Source organism: Wolffia australiana, chromosome 19, assembly GCF_029677425.1.
Source record: "Wolffia australiana isolate 7733 chromosome 19, ASM2967742v1".
NCBI lineage: Eukaryota > Viridiplantae > Streptophyta > Magnoliopsida > Alismatales > Araceae > Wolffia > Wolffia australiana.
In genome coordinates, this window is record NC_135853.1 from 1,882,199 (window position 1) to 1,897,876 (window position 15,678).

Consider the following 15,678-nt stretch of genomic DNA (forward strand, 5'->3'; position numbering starts at 1 on the left):
TAAAATAAATGAGTCTGGTGAATGAAAATAACTGGGAAAAATGAGATGAAAGACGTGTATGGATGAGATGGACATGAATAGGTGGATGCTGTCAAGAAAAAGATCAAAAAATAAGAGCACAAAAACTCAACATATGTCCTTATATTATACAAAGCTTAAGGTGATTATGAAAGTGGAAGAGAAATTCAATCCTCTTTTTCATTCTGACTCCAATTAAATGATGAACACTAAGAAACTTGCTGGATCATTAAATAATCTGGAATTCTGGATAATATATTTCAATTCTTAAAAATATAGAAATATAGATATATATTTTGCTTTACAAAATAATATTTAACCGAGTATAATTAAAATAATTCTAAAAATATATATTCTACTTTAGAAAGTTATACTCTTCACGAACTTAATGTCAGAAAGTCATAAAAATATATTATGTTCTGTCAAAAACTTTGGAAAATATATAGCTACTTGGAAAAAATATTTACTTTATGAATATGATGTCACAAAATTCCATAAAACTATATAGATTAATAAAAATAAAATATCATTCGAATACTCAATTTAACCATTTTAAATCTTCATGTCATGCACATATAGTCATTTAAATGCAAATAAAAATGGAAAATATATGATACTAATCCAATAGTAGGGTGTTAGGAATATTCTGAGTCAAAATTCAACTTATAAAAATTAACAGGACATTGTTAGTAGTCAATGAAACATTTTTCACATTAAAATATAGCTGGAGTACATAATGTGCAAATGGATAAGGTCAAGGTACATGAAAATATGGCCCCAATAGTCAGGACATTTAATTTAAGCTATTTAAATATATCATTCATGTTGTATCATAACCATGCAAACAAATTTATTTATGGTTATGCTAATCAGGGATGACAATAAATTATAAAAATATGAAGAATTAACTGGATTACAGGAACCATTCTAAGTAAGATACAAGTCATAGCAAATTTAAAATGGAACTCCAAAAATCGAGTAAAAAATTCAAACTAAACAAATTAAAAACTTAATGTGTACATGTTTTCAAAATTGACTCGCCACTCGGTGTTTATCTATTTTTAATTCAAATTTTATATCAGTTGCGACTTACTTGTTCCTCGACGGGGAGGGGAGTAAAAAAATACTCATAAACACCACATCAGGCGTTTTGATATAAACTTGATCCACACCTGTGAAATGATTAGAAAATTAGACGTGGAAGAAATCAGTGATAAATTAAATGTTAGTGGAAGAGTCTAATCACAGGCGATTTCTTCTCAGAAATCAGTTGTGATCAAAATCACAGTCTTAAGAGACTCTTATTTTGATCACATCGAAATGACCACCGAAATCTGGATAAAATTTTTCATGATGGATGATGGATGCAAATATTAAAACATATTTGTAACAACTGACAAGTTCCCCCATTCTTGAGTGTTTGATTACACTCTCAGGCCCATAAATTCTCTCATAACTTATGGATGGCCTCAAGATAGTTAAGCTGACGTTATTTGATATATATTCTGGAAGAAATACTGGTATTGTGTCAAATGTGCCATATCATGTGCCAATGATATGTTATGGAATGTGCATACTATGCCCGCATGCAGCCTCACTCGCGCCGGCACCATTGCCAGTTTTAGACTCCAGTTTAGAGGATCACAGGGTTGAAAGCTGAGCTTACTCCATTGTGTTGCTTGATAACTGGCCAACACTCGGATGCACAAAAATCACAAGCCATGACGTCACTTTGAGATTTCTAAAATACATGTTAGAATGGTAAAGATTTCTAACATATATTTTCTCAGAGCACAAACTAAAAGTTATTAACACAATAATTATGTCCTGACATAATATTTTAAAAATAAAAGTTCACTTACAAAACTCTACCATGTTTATTGAAATATTAATAAAATGTCATAAAAGTCATGTCTGATATTGGAAATCTCAATATCTGTGTCCAAGCATGAAGACACTGTGGGATGCCAATTTCTGGAAGAGATATCAGATATTGGTTACTACAATACAAATATCCAATATCTGTGCCCCTTATTTGGAAATCTGATGGGGCAGATAATGTTGTTTCTGTTTTGTCTCTTAAATTGGCGTCCATTCTGATAGTGGCATATGTCATCACTCTCTCTCTCCTCATCTCTCTTTCTTGCTCTCTCTCTCCCTCGCCTTATCTCTCTTTTTTCTCTACATCTGTCTGTCTCTCTCTCTCTCTCTCCCTCTCTTTTTCTCTACTTCTCTGTCTCTCCCTATCTCTCTGTCTCTCTCTATCTCTCTGTCCCTCTCTATCTCTTTTTCTCTATCTCTCTGTCTCTCTCTATCTCTTTTTCTCTATCTCTCTGTCTCTCTCTATCTCTTTTTCTCTATCTGTCTGTCTATCTCTATCCCTTTTTCTCTATCTCTCTCTCTCCTTCATTCTCTCTTTCTCTATCTCTCGCTATCTCTTTTTCTCTATCTCTCTGTCTCTTTCTCTCTCTCTGTCTCTCTCTATCTCTTTTTCTCTATCTCTCTGTCTCTCTTATCTCTTTTATCTGTCTCTCTCTCTCCTACAGTCTCTCTTTCTCTATCTCTCTCTATCTTTCCTTATCACCCTTTTTTTCTCCTTTTTCCTTATCTCTCCCTCTTTCCCTCTCTCGTTGTCTTTTTCTGTACCTCTCTCTTTCTCTCTCTCTGTGTCTTTTTCTGTACCTCTCTCTCTCTCTCTCTCCGTCTCTTTCTTTATCTCTCTTTCTCCGTTTCTCTTTCACTTTCTTTTTCTCCCTCCTCTTTCTTTCTCTCTCTATAGCTCTCTCCCTCTCTCTTTTTCTCTCTCTATCTCTCTCTTTCTCCCTCTTTCTTCACTCTATGTCTCTCTATTGCTCTCTCCCTCTCTCTTTTCTCTATCTCTCTCTTTCTCTCTCCATCTCGCTTCTCTCGCTCTCTCATTTTCTTTATATCTACCTCTGTCTCTCTTTATCTTGCTCTCTCTCTTTCTCTTTATATCTCTCTCTGTCTTTCTTTCTCTCTCTCTCTTTACATCTCTCTCTTTATCTCTCTCTCTCTATCTATCCCTCTCTCTTTATCTCTCTGTCTCTATCCCTCTCTCTTTATCTCTCTGTCTCTACCCCTCTCTCTTTATCTCTCTCTCTCTCTTTATCTCTCTGTCTCTATCCCTCTCTCTTTATCTCTCTCTCTCTCTTTATCTCTCTGTCTCTATCCCTCTCTCTTTATCTCTCTGTCTCTACCCCTCTCTCTTTATCTCTCTCTCTCTCTCTCTCTTTATCTCTCTGTCTCTATCCCTCTCTCTTTATCTCTCTGTCTCTACCCCTCTCTCTTTATCTCTCTCTCTCTCTCTTTATCTCTCTATCCCTCTCTCGTTATATCTCACTCTCTTTATCTCTCTCTCTCTCTTTATCTCCCTCTCTCCTTCTCTTCTATCGCTTCCTCTAACTCTATCTCTCTCTCTCTTCAGTATTCTTCATTACGCTTCTGTTGGGCGTGATCTACAGCAAAAAGCTCTCTTTTTTAATGTGAGAGCGATTAGCGAGAGTTTGTACTTAGCGGAGGAGAAGAGAGGAGGGGGGAAATTGAGCAGAGAAGGCGAGTAGAAGAGTGCGCAGAGGCGCAGCGCAACGAAGAATTAGGTATTTGGACGAACAAGAGAAGAAGAAGAAGGATCTCTGCGAGCTGCGGAGTCTACCATGGACGATTATACGAGGGAAATGATGGACCTGAAGACGCTGGTCACCCGCACACTTGAAAAGAAGGGCGTTCTCGCGAAGATCAGAGTACGATTTTCCATCTACCCTTTGCATTTCTACCGATCGGGAGAAGGAATGGTGCTGGAAAGCTAGGGTTTCGGCGCAATCTTTTTTGCCTCTGAATTTCGACGATCGATCTTCTCGTCCTGCGTTCTTTCATGGGTTTTTCTTGAAATTTGGTAGTTGTTATTCGAACTGTTGGATGAAAACTCTGCGTCTGATTTGAATGGTCTCCTGCAAAGCGAGTCATCGTTTCTACTGGATCGATTTCTTGTTTTCATAGAAATGTAACTTCAGGCGTCCGTTTTCTCTCCTCAGATTTCTCGGATCCATGAATTGTCGGCTTACTGATTCGCTCAAATTTCCTTTTTTCTAACTTTCTCGACATCTTAATGACCTTCTCCTTGGCTTTGAAAAGAATATTCATCTTTCCCTAAAGTTGTCACATTTTACATTTACTCTCAGTTTTCTTCCCCTCCAGTGTTTGATCCATTTCGGGTTATAATTTTTCTGTGATTAGAGAATAAGATTCAATTGTATAAATAGTGAGAGGGCGATATCAATTTTCATTAGGCTGAGCTCAGGGCAAGTGTGTTTGAAGCTATTGAAGATGAAGACAGGGCCATGGAAAATGAAGATGGCTTTGTTCCTGCTTTGCTTGGTAGCTGTAATGACCGAGCTAAGCAACTCCATGCCTCTCCATCAGGTTCCAAAAACCTCTTTCTAGCTTCTGATTTGGAACATCTCTAAAATTGTTTATGGGGCATCAATAATCCATATCAGAAATACTTTGTGCATTTTTTTTAGACTGCATAGTGTCTCAGAAGCACTATATGAATCAGTTTGTTCACTCTTGCTTGAATTGTCTTATGTTTCTTGGCCTATTTATTATTTTGACGTTCAGTATGTATTTGGTTTATCTATTAATTTGTTTTTTTTCTTAAAAAAAGGATTTGGCTTTAATTTCTAAGTTCTATTTTGTCCATTGACGTCACAATGGTTTTATCTCCGTGGTGTGCAGGGAGATTACTAACAGCATTGATCTGCGAATATTTAGACTGGGCACAGCTAAGTCATACCCTCAAAGTTTATTTACCTGAGTGCAACCTGGTAAGCGTGCCACCATCCAATATAGTTAGATCAAATATTTTGGCACGTGTATGTTGGGTTCAGAGTTACAGCCATAAATACCGTCTAATTTTCTTTTCAGCAAAAAGATTTTTGGAAGGCAGAACTACAAGAGTTCAGAAGCAAAAATGGGACTGACTTGAGGAGTGGGGATAGCGGCCCACTCTTACTAGATGTTCTTGAGGGATATCTGAAATATGAGGTTTTGTTATGATTTCATGAGTCTTTTATTCTGCTCCTTGTAACAGAAACTAATAATATAATGATATTTTTTTGTTCTTTTTGGACGTTGTAGCCTCTTCATTCGTCTTGAAAACTGAATCTCCGTCTGCATCTACTTCGCAGAATCTCTCCCAGGCACGGATGGTGGAGAGAAGAATCCTTCCCTCTGATCTTGAGCCTTTGCCAACAGCCGAGCCGCCGCGGAACTTTCGAAGGCCTTCATCTTCCATTGCCGGGGGCTTGCCGCCGTTGTTGAGGTGGAAAGTTTCCTATTTTTTTTTCGTTTCCAAGCAGATATGATTCCTTCGAATACCCTTCTCATTAGAGTTTATTTGTCACATATCAGGCCCGTTCCTTCCCAGTCATCTGGTTTGTATTCTTTACCGACACCATTCAGAACCTATCATCAATATTCTTCAATCAATTGAATTAAAATGATAATTTACTTATCGTTGAATTTTATAATTCTTTTATTTTGACCTCCAGAGCGTAGACTGGGTTCTTCTCTCTCTGGGTATCGAGCCAGAGATGAGTACAATTGGCGGTATGATGCAGATGAGCTTTCAGATGATGTTCTCCGAGCTTCAGCTGCCCTGGAGAATATCCATTTAGAGAGAAAAACCAGAAATATGTCGTCTTGGAGGTACTGTGGCACGATACTTTCCCCCTGTTTTTTTTTTATTATTTTGATTAATAATGGTCCAAGGCAAGCATTGAGCATAATATTAACGGCCAGGGTTGGGCAGTTTGATCTAATTGATTTAATCAATCAAACAATCTGTCGAGTCGACTTGATCATGATCTGATCAAGTCGACTGAATGAAGCAATAGATCAATCTTTGGTCAGATTAAAAGATCAATCAAAATCTTTGATTGGATCGACAGATTGTTTGATCTAATTGATTTAATCAATCAAAAAATCTGTCGATCCAATCAAAGATTTTGATTGATTTATTGCTCCATTCAGTCGACTTGATCAGATTATGATCAGGTCGGGTAAATTTGATAAAGATTTAGATTTCGGGCCTTTTGCCTATTTTTTGCCACATCTCAAATACTCTTTGGCCATTTTGTCTGGTTTTTTATACATCATTTCATTCTTATTTTTATTTTCTGACTTCCAAGTCGATTTGACAGAATCGACCAATGATTCTTGAAGACAGTTTTCAATCTGATGGAATCAAGCTTTCATTCGTAGTTCGAATTGAGGCGGCTGTTTTTGTTTTGCATGGTAGCTAAAGACTGCAATCAAAGATCTATTTTCCTTCTTCCATGACGGAAGATTTTCTATGCGTCATTATAAAATGTGCTTGTTTTGGTCGTTAAGTAGTCATCGAAATGGCTGAGAACTATTGAGATCTGTGCTATACTCCCTACTTCATTCTCTCTTCTGAACTCATTAGGTTTGTGAGTGGGCCTTTTAGACCTAATGGGACAAGGGACCAATCTACCCATATCTCTAATATTGAGCATACTCTTAGCCCACTTACCCTCTCTCCTAGGGTTAGTTTTTTACCCTCCATATATTTAGGGAAGACTAGCCCCTCTTGGTGAATAACTCAATCCATTATATCTCCATGCTTCTTTCTCTCACTCATCATGCATCCGATTTGTTTCACAAAGTTGGAGAAAAATCATCTGTGATCTTGTCTTATGGGTAGATTATGATCTTTATTTGATACCAGGCACTCGGGTGATGGAAGCTTAGATGGAGACGGCAAGCTGGATCATCTTTAATCTGCTACTTATGTATATGGTACCATCTCATAATTGCCCTACCGTGCTAGGTATAGAGTGAGAAACATGCAAGTTCTTTTGTGATCTCTCTCTCTCTTATTTCCATTTCATGAATTCTGTTCGTCTTTCTCTTCATCCGTTAGAGCCATTATTTTATCTCATTTTGAAAGCATCTCTTGTCTAAAGTGCAGTTATTAGTAGTTTCTGCAGTTTTTTTTCTTTGATGTGAATGAATTGATTACTGATACGTTCCTCGCCAGACTTATCGCCTTTGATGTAATCTTGGTGTTGAATTGCTCGAATTCTGTTGAGATGGAATGGAGTCGAGGGGGAGACAAGTGAGAGAGTGAGAGTTCACCGGATGGAGGTGAACTTGAATTGTCTGAGGAGGTAGGAAGACCAGGGACGAGTGGTCTGAAGACGCGGTGAGGTAGAGATGATCATGACGACGAGGATCGTAGGATGGGAGAGACAGACTTGGACGTTGAGGGAACAAGATACAAGAAGTTTCCAATTGCATATTACTTTCTGGCTGCCCTCCAAAAGGGAGGGCCACACTATTTAAGTAGGCTTGGTGGTTGCATCTATGGATGATATCTTATAAATTGAAGATGATAATGGTAATGGACAATGCTATCTTACAAGTCAAAGGTACAGATCATGGTATGCAAAGGCATCAGATCATACTGGAATGACAAAAACAATGGTAATAATAGTGCTACATTTTGTGCAGTTGAAGCAGTTGATTTCAACATAAGATGAAATATTCTTTTTAGATTTTAGGTTTAGTAATAGTGACTGGTTAGCTTCTACTATAAGAGATAAAACAGAGCGAGGAGACAGAGGGAGAGAAAAAAACTTAGAACGATACTTAATCAGGGAGAGGATAAGTCAGAGAGAGGAGACTGAAAGACAGAGGAGACTGAAAGGGAGAGCATAAGACAGAGAACAAGACTCAAAAACAGAGAGAGAGAGAGAGAGAGAGATAGAGAGAGAGAGAGAGAGACAGAGAGAGAGAGAGAGAGAGAGAGAGAGAGAGAGAGACAGAGAGAGAGAGAGAGAGAGAGAGAGAGAGAGACAGACAGAGAATCTTCACTGTCCACTCTCTTGTGCTCTCTCTCTCTCTCTTGTGCTCTCTCTGTCTTTCTGTCTCTCTCTGTCTGTCTCTCTCTCTCTCTCTCTCTCTCTCTCTCTCTCTTTCTCTGTCTCTCTCTGTCTGTCTGTTTCTCTCTCTCTCTCTCTGTCTCTCTCTGTCTCTCTTTGTCTGTCTGTCTCTCTCTCTCTGTCTCTCTTTGTCTGTCTGTCTGTCTGTCTCTCTCTCTCTCTCTCTTTGTCTGTCTGTCTCTCTCTCTGTCTCTCTTTGTCTGTCTGTCTCTCTCTGTCTCTCTCTCTCTCTGTCTGTCTCTCTTTGTCTGTCTGTCTCTCTCTCTGTCTCTCTTTGTCTGTCTGTCTCTCTCTGTCTCTCTCTCTCTCTGTCTGTCTCTCTTTGTCTGTCTGTCTCTCTCTCTCTGTCTCTCTTTGTCTGTCTCTCTCTCTCTGTCTCTCTTTGTCTGTCTGTCTGTCTCTCTCTCTCTCTCTGTCTCTCTTTGTCTGTCTGTCTGTCTCTCTCTCTCTGTCTCTCTTTGTCTGTCTGTCTGTCTCTCTCTCTCTCTCTGTCTCTCTTTGTCTGTCTGTCTGTCTCTCTCTCTGTCTCTCTTTGTCTGTCTGTCTGTCTCTCTTTGTCTGTCTGTCTGTCTCTCTCTCTCTCTCTGTCTCTCTTTGTCTGTCTGTCTGTCTCTCTCTCTCTCTCTCTCTCTGTCTCTCTCTCACTCTCTCTCTCTCTGTGTCTCTCTCTCTCTGTCTGTCTGTCTCTCTCTCTCTCTCTTTCTCTCTCTCTCTCTCTGTCTGTCTCTCTCTCTCTCTCTGTGTACCATGGCTGATATCATTGTATTCTGCACATCCAATGTTTACAAGTAGGTTAATATTTATAATACCCTATATTAGATGTAAATATAGAAAGATGGAATGTTTTAATCATAGCAGTTATAACTCATTATAACAGCTACATATTACTGTACCATGGCTGTCTATATGTTGCCTATCTGTGATATAATCCTGACCTTCTATGTTTGATCATATCTATCACTGACACTATATTTGATCCTAGCTTCTAATCCTCTTAACGTATATAGGTTATGTGTCGCTTTATTACTTGATAATCTTACATTTAAATCAAATTGGTCAGCATTGCTGCTGACTGGACTAGCTTCTGACTCCTCTTCCTCAATAGGCGGATAAAAAATGCGTAGAGTGAAAACTAAGAGAAGAAGAGTCAAAACTAAAATGCGAAGAGAAACAGAGTGGACGTGAGCGAGAAACGAGAGGAAGGTAGTTCAATCTATTTCACAAATTATTTTTCAGCAGCGTTTCATGTTAAAACAGTGAAATTCACCCCTTTAAAATAAAGATAGCAGCAATTCTAAATACTTCGACACATTTTTCCTTTTTGCATCTATACTCTTGTTGTCAACTGTTTCTTTCACTCTAATCCATGTTGAAATAATACTGGATAACGATAATATCATTTAATTAATATACTACTATGGCACTATGATAATGATAAGGTTTATTGTGATGACATTTGACGATGCATATGGCCCAGGCATCAATGATCTGTACGACATAAACAAACCACAGCTTGACACAACAGTCTTAAACCCCAACTCTCATCTTGGGGATGACATTGCTCAATTAAGAACCTTGGCTGTGGCCTTAAAGTCATCAACTTGGTGACATCAGCACCACACAATGACATGTAGAGGTATAAGAAGCCCAACCAAAAACATATCTTATGAGTATCCCACAATGTGAAAAAAACACAATTTGTCATAGGTTGAAATAAACTAGAGATAGGTCATCAATATGATAACAATAGACATCCTGAGTAAAATCAAGAAGGATGTGAAAGTCTCCTACGATGAGATGGAGATGTTGAAGGACAACATCAAGATACGGAGGCCATCTCACTATTTTACACCATATGTTTATGATTGGAAGTCAGTGAGCCACAATGTTCAGTAGCATGGTTGTTAGTGTCCACTATGTTCACCTTGTCAACAAGGTTGACTCCCACACAAATATGATGATCTCATACAACCAGACAGTTACTACTGCTGCCATTCTTGACCCATTTTCAAAAGGGATATCAGTAGATCCTCTCATTAACAATGAGGACATGATAGATATGATGATTGATGATGATTCACATGATCGTGATCTAATCATGGTCCACTTGATCACCTCAAGGATCAGGTCATTTGAGTTATCTAGGATGGAAGTTATGATAAGGGGCTTTCTCACTGATAACCCAGTTTGATCTCAAGCCATTTAATAAATTATCTGATCACTGATCGGACTGATATCTACCTCCCCCCTCCATCAACCCTCTAACCCCCTTACCCCTCAATATTTGGAGCCCTCAATCAGATCGGTGATCAGGCTACTAGTCTGATTGACTTTCTCCGTGACTGATTTGAATTGAATCCCCTAACTGAATCAATCATGGAAATCAATCAGTTCTTGATGATAAAAGCTTAACCTCACACGATCGTCTTTTTTTTTATTATACTGGGGTACACAGTCATGGCTGGTTTCCACTTATACTGATCAGTGATTGGACCATTTGACCCTAGACTCTAAGAGCAATACACATGAGACAGAGCTAAAGAGTGGTTAAGTAAGTTTCTGGAAGAAGTTGATCCTATTGAGTAGTAATAGCAGGTTTTCTCACCATCCAAAGAATTAGATTGCTAGCTCAAGGAAATGGTGAAGAACTCAAACATGACATTGTGATAATCTCAATTTCAGGGATTTTAATTTTGTCGTTGGTAAATGAGATTATTCAATAAAAATTATATTTAACTGTACTTAAGAATGCTCAGTGATGAGTACGGATTGTCTCCACAGGGAACGATGATTAAGGAATTAATTTATTATGATAGTGATTATCAACGTGAGGAGAGATAAAGATGAGAGTAGAGTATATGGGCTAGTGATATCGAGTAAAAGGACGTAAGTTATATGTTCATTTAACAAAGAGTAAGTGAACGTGAAGGATACGGTGATGGTCGAGTGTGTGAACGATTGTAGTAGTTGAATGTAGAATGATGTGATGGAGAGGATAGATAAACAAGAGAAGAGGATATACATGAGTAAAATCTGAGTGAAAATATGATGAAGAACACTGATTAAGCGAATTATGATGTCGGGAAGGAAACAACGTAAGGCAAAGACAATTACCTTAGATCCTTACATTCCACCAGGATCACGGCAATCTCGATGTGCCGGTAAGTTCCCCTCTTTTCTAATGCTTCTCCCCACACACCTAGGACACCAAAAACACACTTGATGGATCTCACTATCTTTCAATCTGCCCACACAAGTAGGAAGCAAGTTCAAGATAAATTTCACAATGATCCAGGCCTCTATTTATAGATCAAATGGTATGGATAGAAAGAGGAGGGGAAGACGAAGTTATGCTGAAAATTTCAGCTCAATCAAAGTTGTAGAAAAAATGTTATGACCATTTGAAGTTCCTTCTCTCACCTCATCAGCGTCATCATTTTTCGTTTCCATTAAGTCAAATCGCTTGATATTCTGTGCTTTTCATCTTCCACGCATGCGCTTTTGGGAGTCCACGTGTACCTAAAAAGAGGACAAAGAAAAAAAAAGAAAAAACACTAAAAATGACTCTTTCTCGCGGATGACGTGGCGGCGCGTCAGCACGCACCATGTCACTCTTTCTTCTCTTTTTTTTTTAAGTCAATAGACACGAGCATGCCATGTCGCTCCATGCGTCATTGGTTCCAAAAAAATCATCCATTTTTTGGATTGGGCTACGTCATCTTGTGCCAAAAAAATAAAAAAAATTGCGTTAGTCATAAATGCAATCATAGCTTTGCGAATAGCAAAGCGATGGTTGCGCGGGTAATGATTGGCTGATGTCAATCATTAATTAAGTTAATGGTTGATTGTCGCCAACCATCAGCAATCACTATGATTTATTGCTATTTGATGAATCGAACAGCGACACGTGGCGGCATGAATTGAAGGGCTAAAAATCTAACTAAAAAATCATATTAATTATAATAAAGTCCAAAAATATATATAAATATATATTTTGACTTACAAAGTCATCTCTTTCCAAATTTAATGTCAAAAAATTCCAAAAAATCATAATCTGTCTCAAAAATTGTATTCTTTCATAATCTAGTTCTAGAAAATTCCCATAAAATACACAAAAATGTAGAAAATTCAAAATATTATTGTAAAAATAGGTTTAGTCATTTTAAGTTTGATAACATGCAAATATGAGTGATTTAATGCAAATAGACATGTAAATATGATCATATTAAAGTATGAAATATGCATGTTATCACATTGCTTGAATGGTGGAGATGTGGAGGCCAACAAGACTGCACAAGTCTCATAGTTCTCGTACAATGATTGCCCATCTGAGCATTTTTTCTCCATTGGGCATGCTATTGTCACATTCAAAAGGAAACAACTCAGTTCACATATCGTTGAGCTTTTCTTGATCATAGAGTATTCGTTGCATGCCAGAAATCATTTTATTCAAGACCAGGAGAATGATAACAATGAGGAGGAATAAGATGATTAGTCCAGGATATTTTCCTCCTAAGAAATTTGTGCAATACTACCCTTTGACATATTTTATTGTCATTAATGGGGTGTCATAAGAAGGTAGACATTTTGAAAGCAATTTTTTTCATGATCTATGTGACTTGTAAATAAAATATCCTATAAAATTTCTTGTTCCGATATTTTAGATTATTTTTTTTTAAATGGGATTCCATTGTTTTGGATTATCTCTGTATTTTTTTAAAATTGAATACAAGGATCATATGATTGGCAGGATAGGGTAGGGATGGCTATACTGCTGGGAGTGAACTCCAGGCTACTACAAGTTGTCATGCCTTAGGTGAGGGGCGATTCTGAATCAGCAAATACATTCATTTGAAGCACACATATTTGATTTTTATTTTTTTGATATGAAATTATGAAACTGAATAAGAATTTATGTTATGTACATTTATGTGATGTAAAATATAATTTCCAAATTTTGTGTTCTGCCATGAGAACTGATCTGACATGCGATTCAACTATTAAAAAAATTTACATTGAATATCAACTTTATAACTAAAACCAAAACACCTCTATTATCAAATTAGTTGTAAGAGTCAAATTTGCTAATGTTTGGCTCATCAACTGAGTCAGTTCAATCTACATAAATGTCTATCCTCTAGAGATATGGGCACAGTTTTCAGCATGTGAGATCTCCTCGTCAATGTGGTCACAGATCTGAGATGATCCTCTCTCCATTCAATCATACTGGGAGGTAGATTAAAAAAAAAGAAAGGGAGAAGAAGGTGGGAGCCTAAGAAGAGACTTTAAGTGGTATTTATCCATTGGGACTTTTGGTCCTCTAATACTTAAAGGCGTTCTTTTATAAAAACCTTGCATTTATGTACATCGTTCAACGTCCAATACAACAGGTGTATGTCCCTTGTGGCCAATTTTCTAATCTAGTTAATGAATCCATTAGTGTAATAACTTTTTAAAGTAACCTTATTAATTGAAAAAAATCATAGAGACTAATTAATGATTTAATATGTTTGATATGTAGTCACCAACGTGTGAGGTGCCAAGCTATGTGGTATGCTTCAAAAGCTACAAATGACTCTTTCAAATGGAAAGTCATTCGCAAGACACTCCCAAAACTACTCAATGGTTTACCGTCAAACTGTAATTGATCCTCCTACTTAAGACTGATAAATTAAGAAATCATCAAAAAAATCATTTTTGATACTTGTACTATTTTGGTTGAGGACTTCATTGTATTGTATTCCGTGTTCTATCTCCTCTTATATTGAAGGTGGTGACTCCCATTTTCACCTCACAATCACCTTTATGAGCCAGGCTAAGAATGTCCACAATATTGTGATAGTTACCCAAAAGTCCCACTAAAAGCCAAAATATATTTCTCCACCCATGATATTTTTGGATGTTACATGGCTTTTATGTCCATTATTTGTGTCAATTTTATGTCCATTAAAATGAATATTTATTCATCATCATCATCATTATCATCATCCTCATCATCATTATTATTATCTTGTGATGTTTATAATCAAGTCCCTGAATACATTCGATGACTTGGTGAATTAGGTTGAGGTCCTAACACAACTATCACTAGTACCTAAACCTGTATTATAATTATTCCTATCTGATAGATACTCGATAGAAAAATTGAACTACCTGAAAAGAATAAGTATCATTGATCTTGTGGGAATTAGTTTCTAAACACTATGGACATATGATGGGTGTTCTTTAGGAAAACGTTCACTGAGTTGATCCATATGAATTCCTGAATGATATTATACCTAAAACATCAACCAGGTTGATTCACTCACTGCCATATAACTAGTCCTTAGGCATGAGACACAAAATACATCTTGTGCATGGACGCCTAAATTTGACTAACTTATAAATTTCCTAATCACAACATGCAAATAAATCTTAGCATAAATAAATAAAGCAGTACTCGAAGCTGATTAAGTGGTCAAGTTGCAGTCATCCCACCTTCTTATATGATGAGATCGACTCAAGGAAGAAGATGCATTAAATCCCAGGCCATGGAAGTGGAGATATAATGCATCAATTCTAATTCCACAAAGCATCTACAGTTCTTTTTGTTAATTAAGAGCTGATTTACATCTTGTATTGCGTGAATTTTGATTTCATGCACTCCATCAAAGCCATAGAACCCAATATAGATGTCCTTGAAGTTTCATCGTCAATAACTCACAACTGTGACATTAATAGACCTGGATAACAATAAGGTATAAATCATATAGGGATTCATATATACCCACTCCTTCATAAGTGTCTGTACACAAATGGTTATAGAGTCAACCATCCTCATCATATTAAGATCACTAGATAGTATTATTATATAAAATTATTTGATTTTCATCCTCAATATCCAATGAATATGAATGTTTAGGATACATCTTTTAAGATAAGTGAAGATCATAGTATGATCACATGTCATAATTCACTTATCATTACACATATTCTTGGAGTCCATTATAAATAGTTAATCCATTATGAGACAGATTATGCATAATATAAACTTAAACACCAGATATTTATATAAATATAAATAAAGCTGTGTAAATTTGGAAACGATGAGAGATATATAATAATAAAAAGACAAAAAAGTGTGATGTAAATAATAAGACTTATATAGGGGAGATGATATAGTCCTAACAACTATAGGAATAATCAAGTCTAGGGTTTCTATATAATCATAATTAGTCATCTGATGATAGTTATCCTGAATTTCTATTCAATCAAATTTTTTGCTGACTTTTTGATGTTTACATGTTGATATAAAGAGTCTATCCGAGCCTTCAGTAAATAAAGCTTTTTAATTTTTTTTACAAAGCTTATAGTTTTCTTCTCATGGTTCTTATATTACCACTTAAATGATATTTCTTTACCATAATTGAATTAGATTTATTATCATATGTTCCTTATTATCTAAGCATTATCAGACCTTATTCAGATAAATTAACTGCATGCAAGTTTTAAGCTATACTAGAACATATTATGTACACTTCAAATAGTGAATGCGTTTGTATAGTATTTTTTTGCCTGAATTCTAATTTCTTTGAGAATGGGATTCTATGTAATGTTTGTTATTTCTCAATATAAAAGTGCTTATTAGGATTTACTTATATAATTATTTCATACATAGAAAATTATTAATTAAATA

The 15,678-nt window shown here is 36.5% G+C and overlaps 1 protein-coding gene across 1 annotated transcript; it reads left to right on the forward strand.

Annotated features, from left to right (window-relative positions):
* Positions 1-3,470: 3,470 nt before the first annotated feature.
* On the forward strand, positions 3,471-7,011 carry LOC144715780 (protein TONNEAU 1a-like). The gene is made up of 8 exons (XM_078590764.1): positions 3,471-3,779; positions 4,326-4,458; positions 4,774-4,862; positions 4,963-5,082; positions 5,226-5,359; positions 5,449-5,471; positions 5,589-5,745; positions 6,788-7,011. Exons 1-8 carry the CDS (start codon positions 3,693-3,695, stop codon positions 6,837-6,839), a joined length of 795 nt encoding a protein of 264 aa, XP_078446890.1. The 5' UTR covers positions 3,471-3,692; the 3' UTR covers positions 6,840-7,011.
* Positions 7,012-15,678: the final 8,667 nt, after the last annotated feature.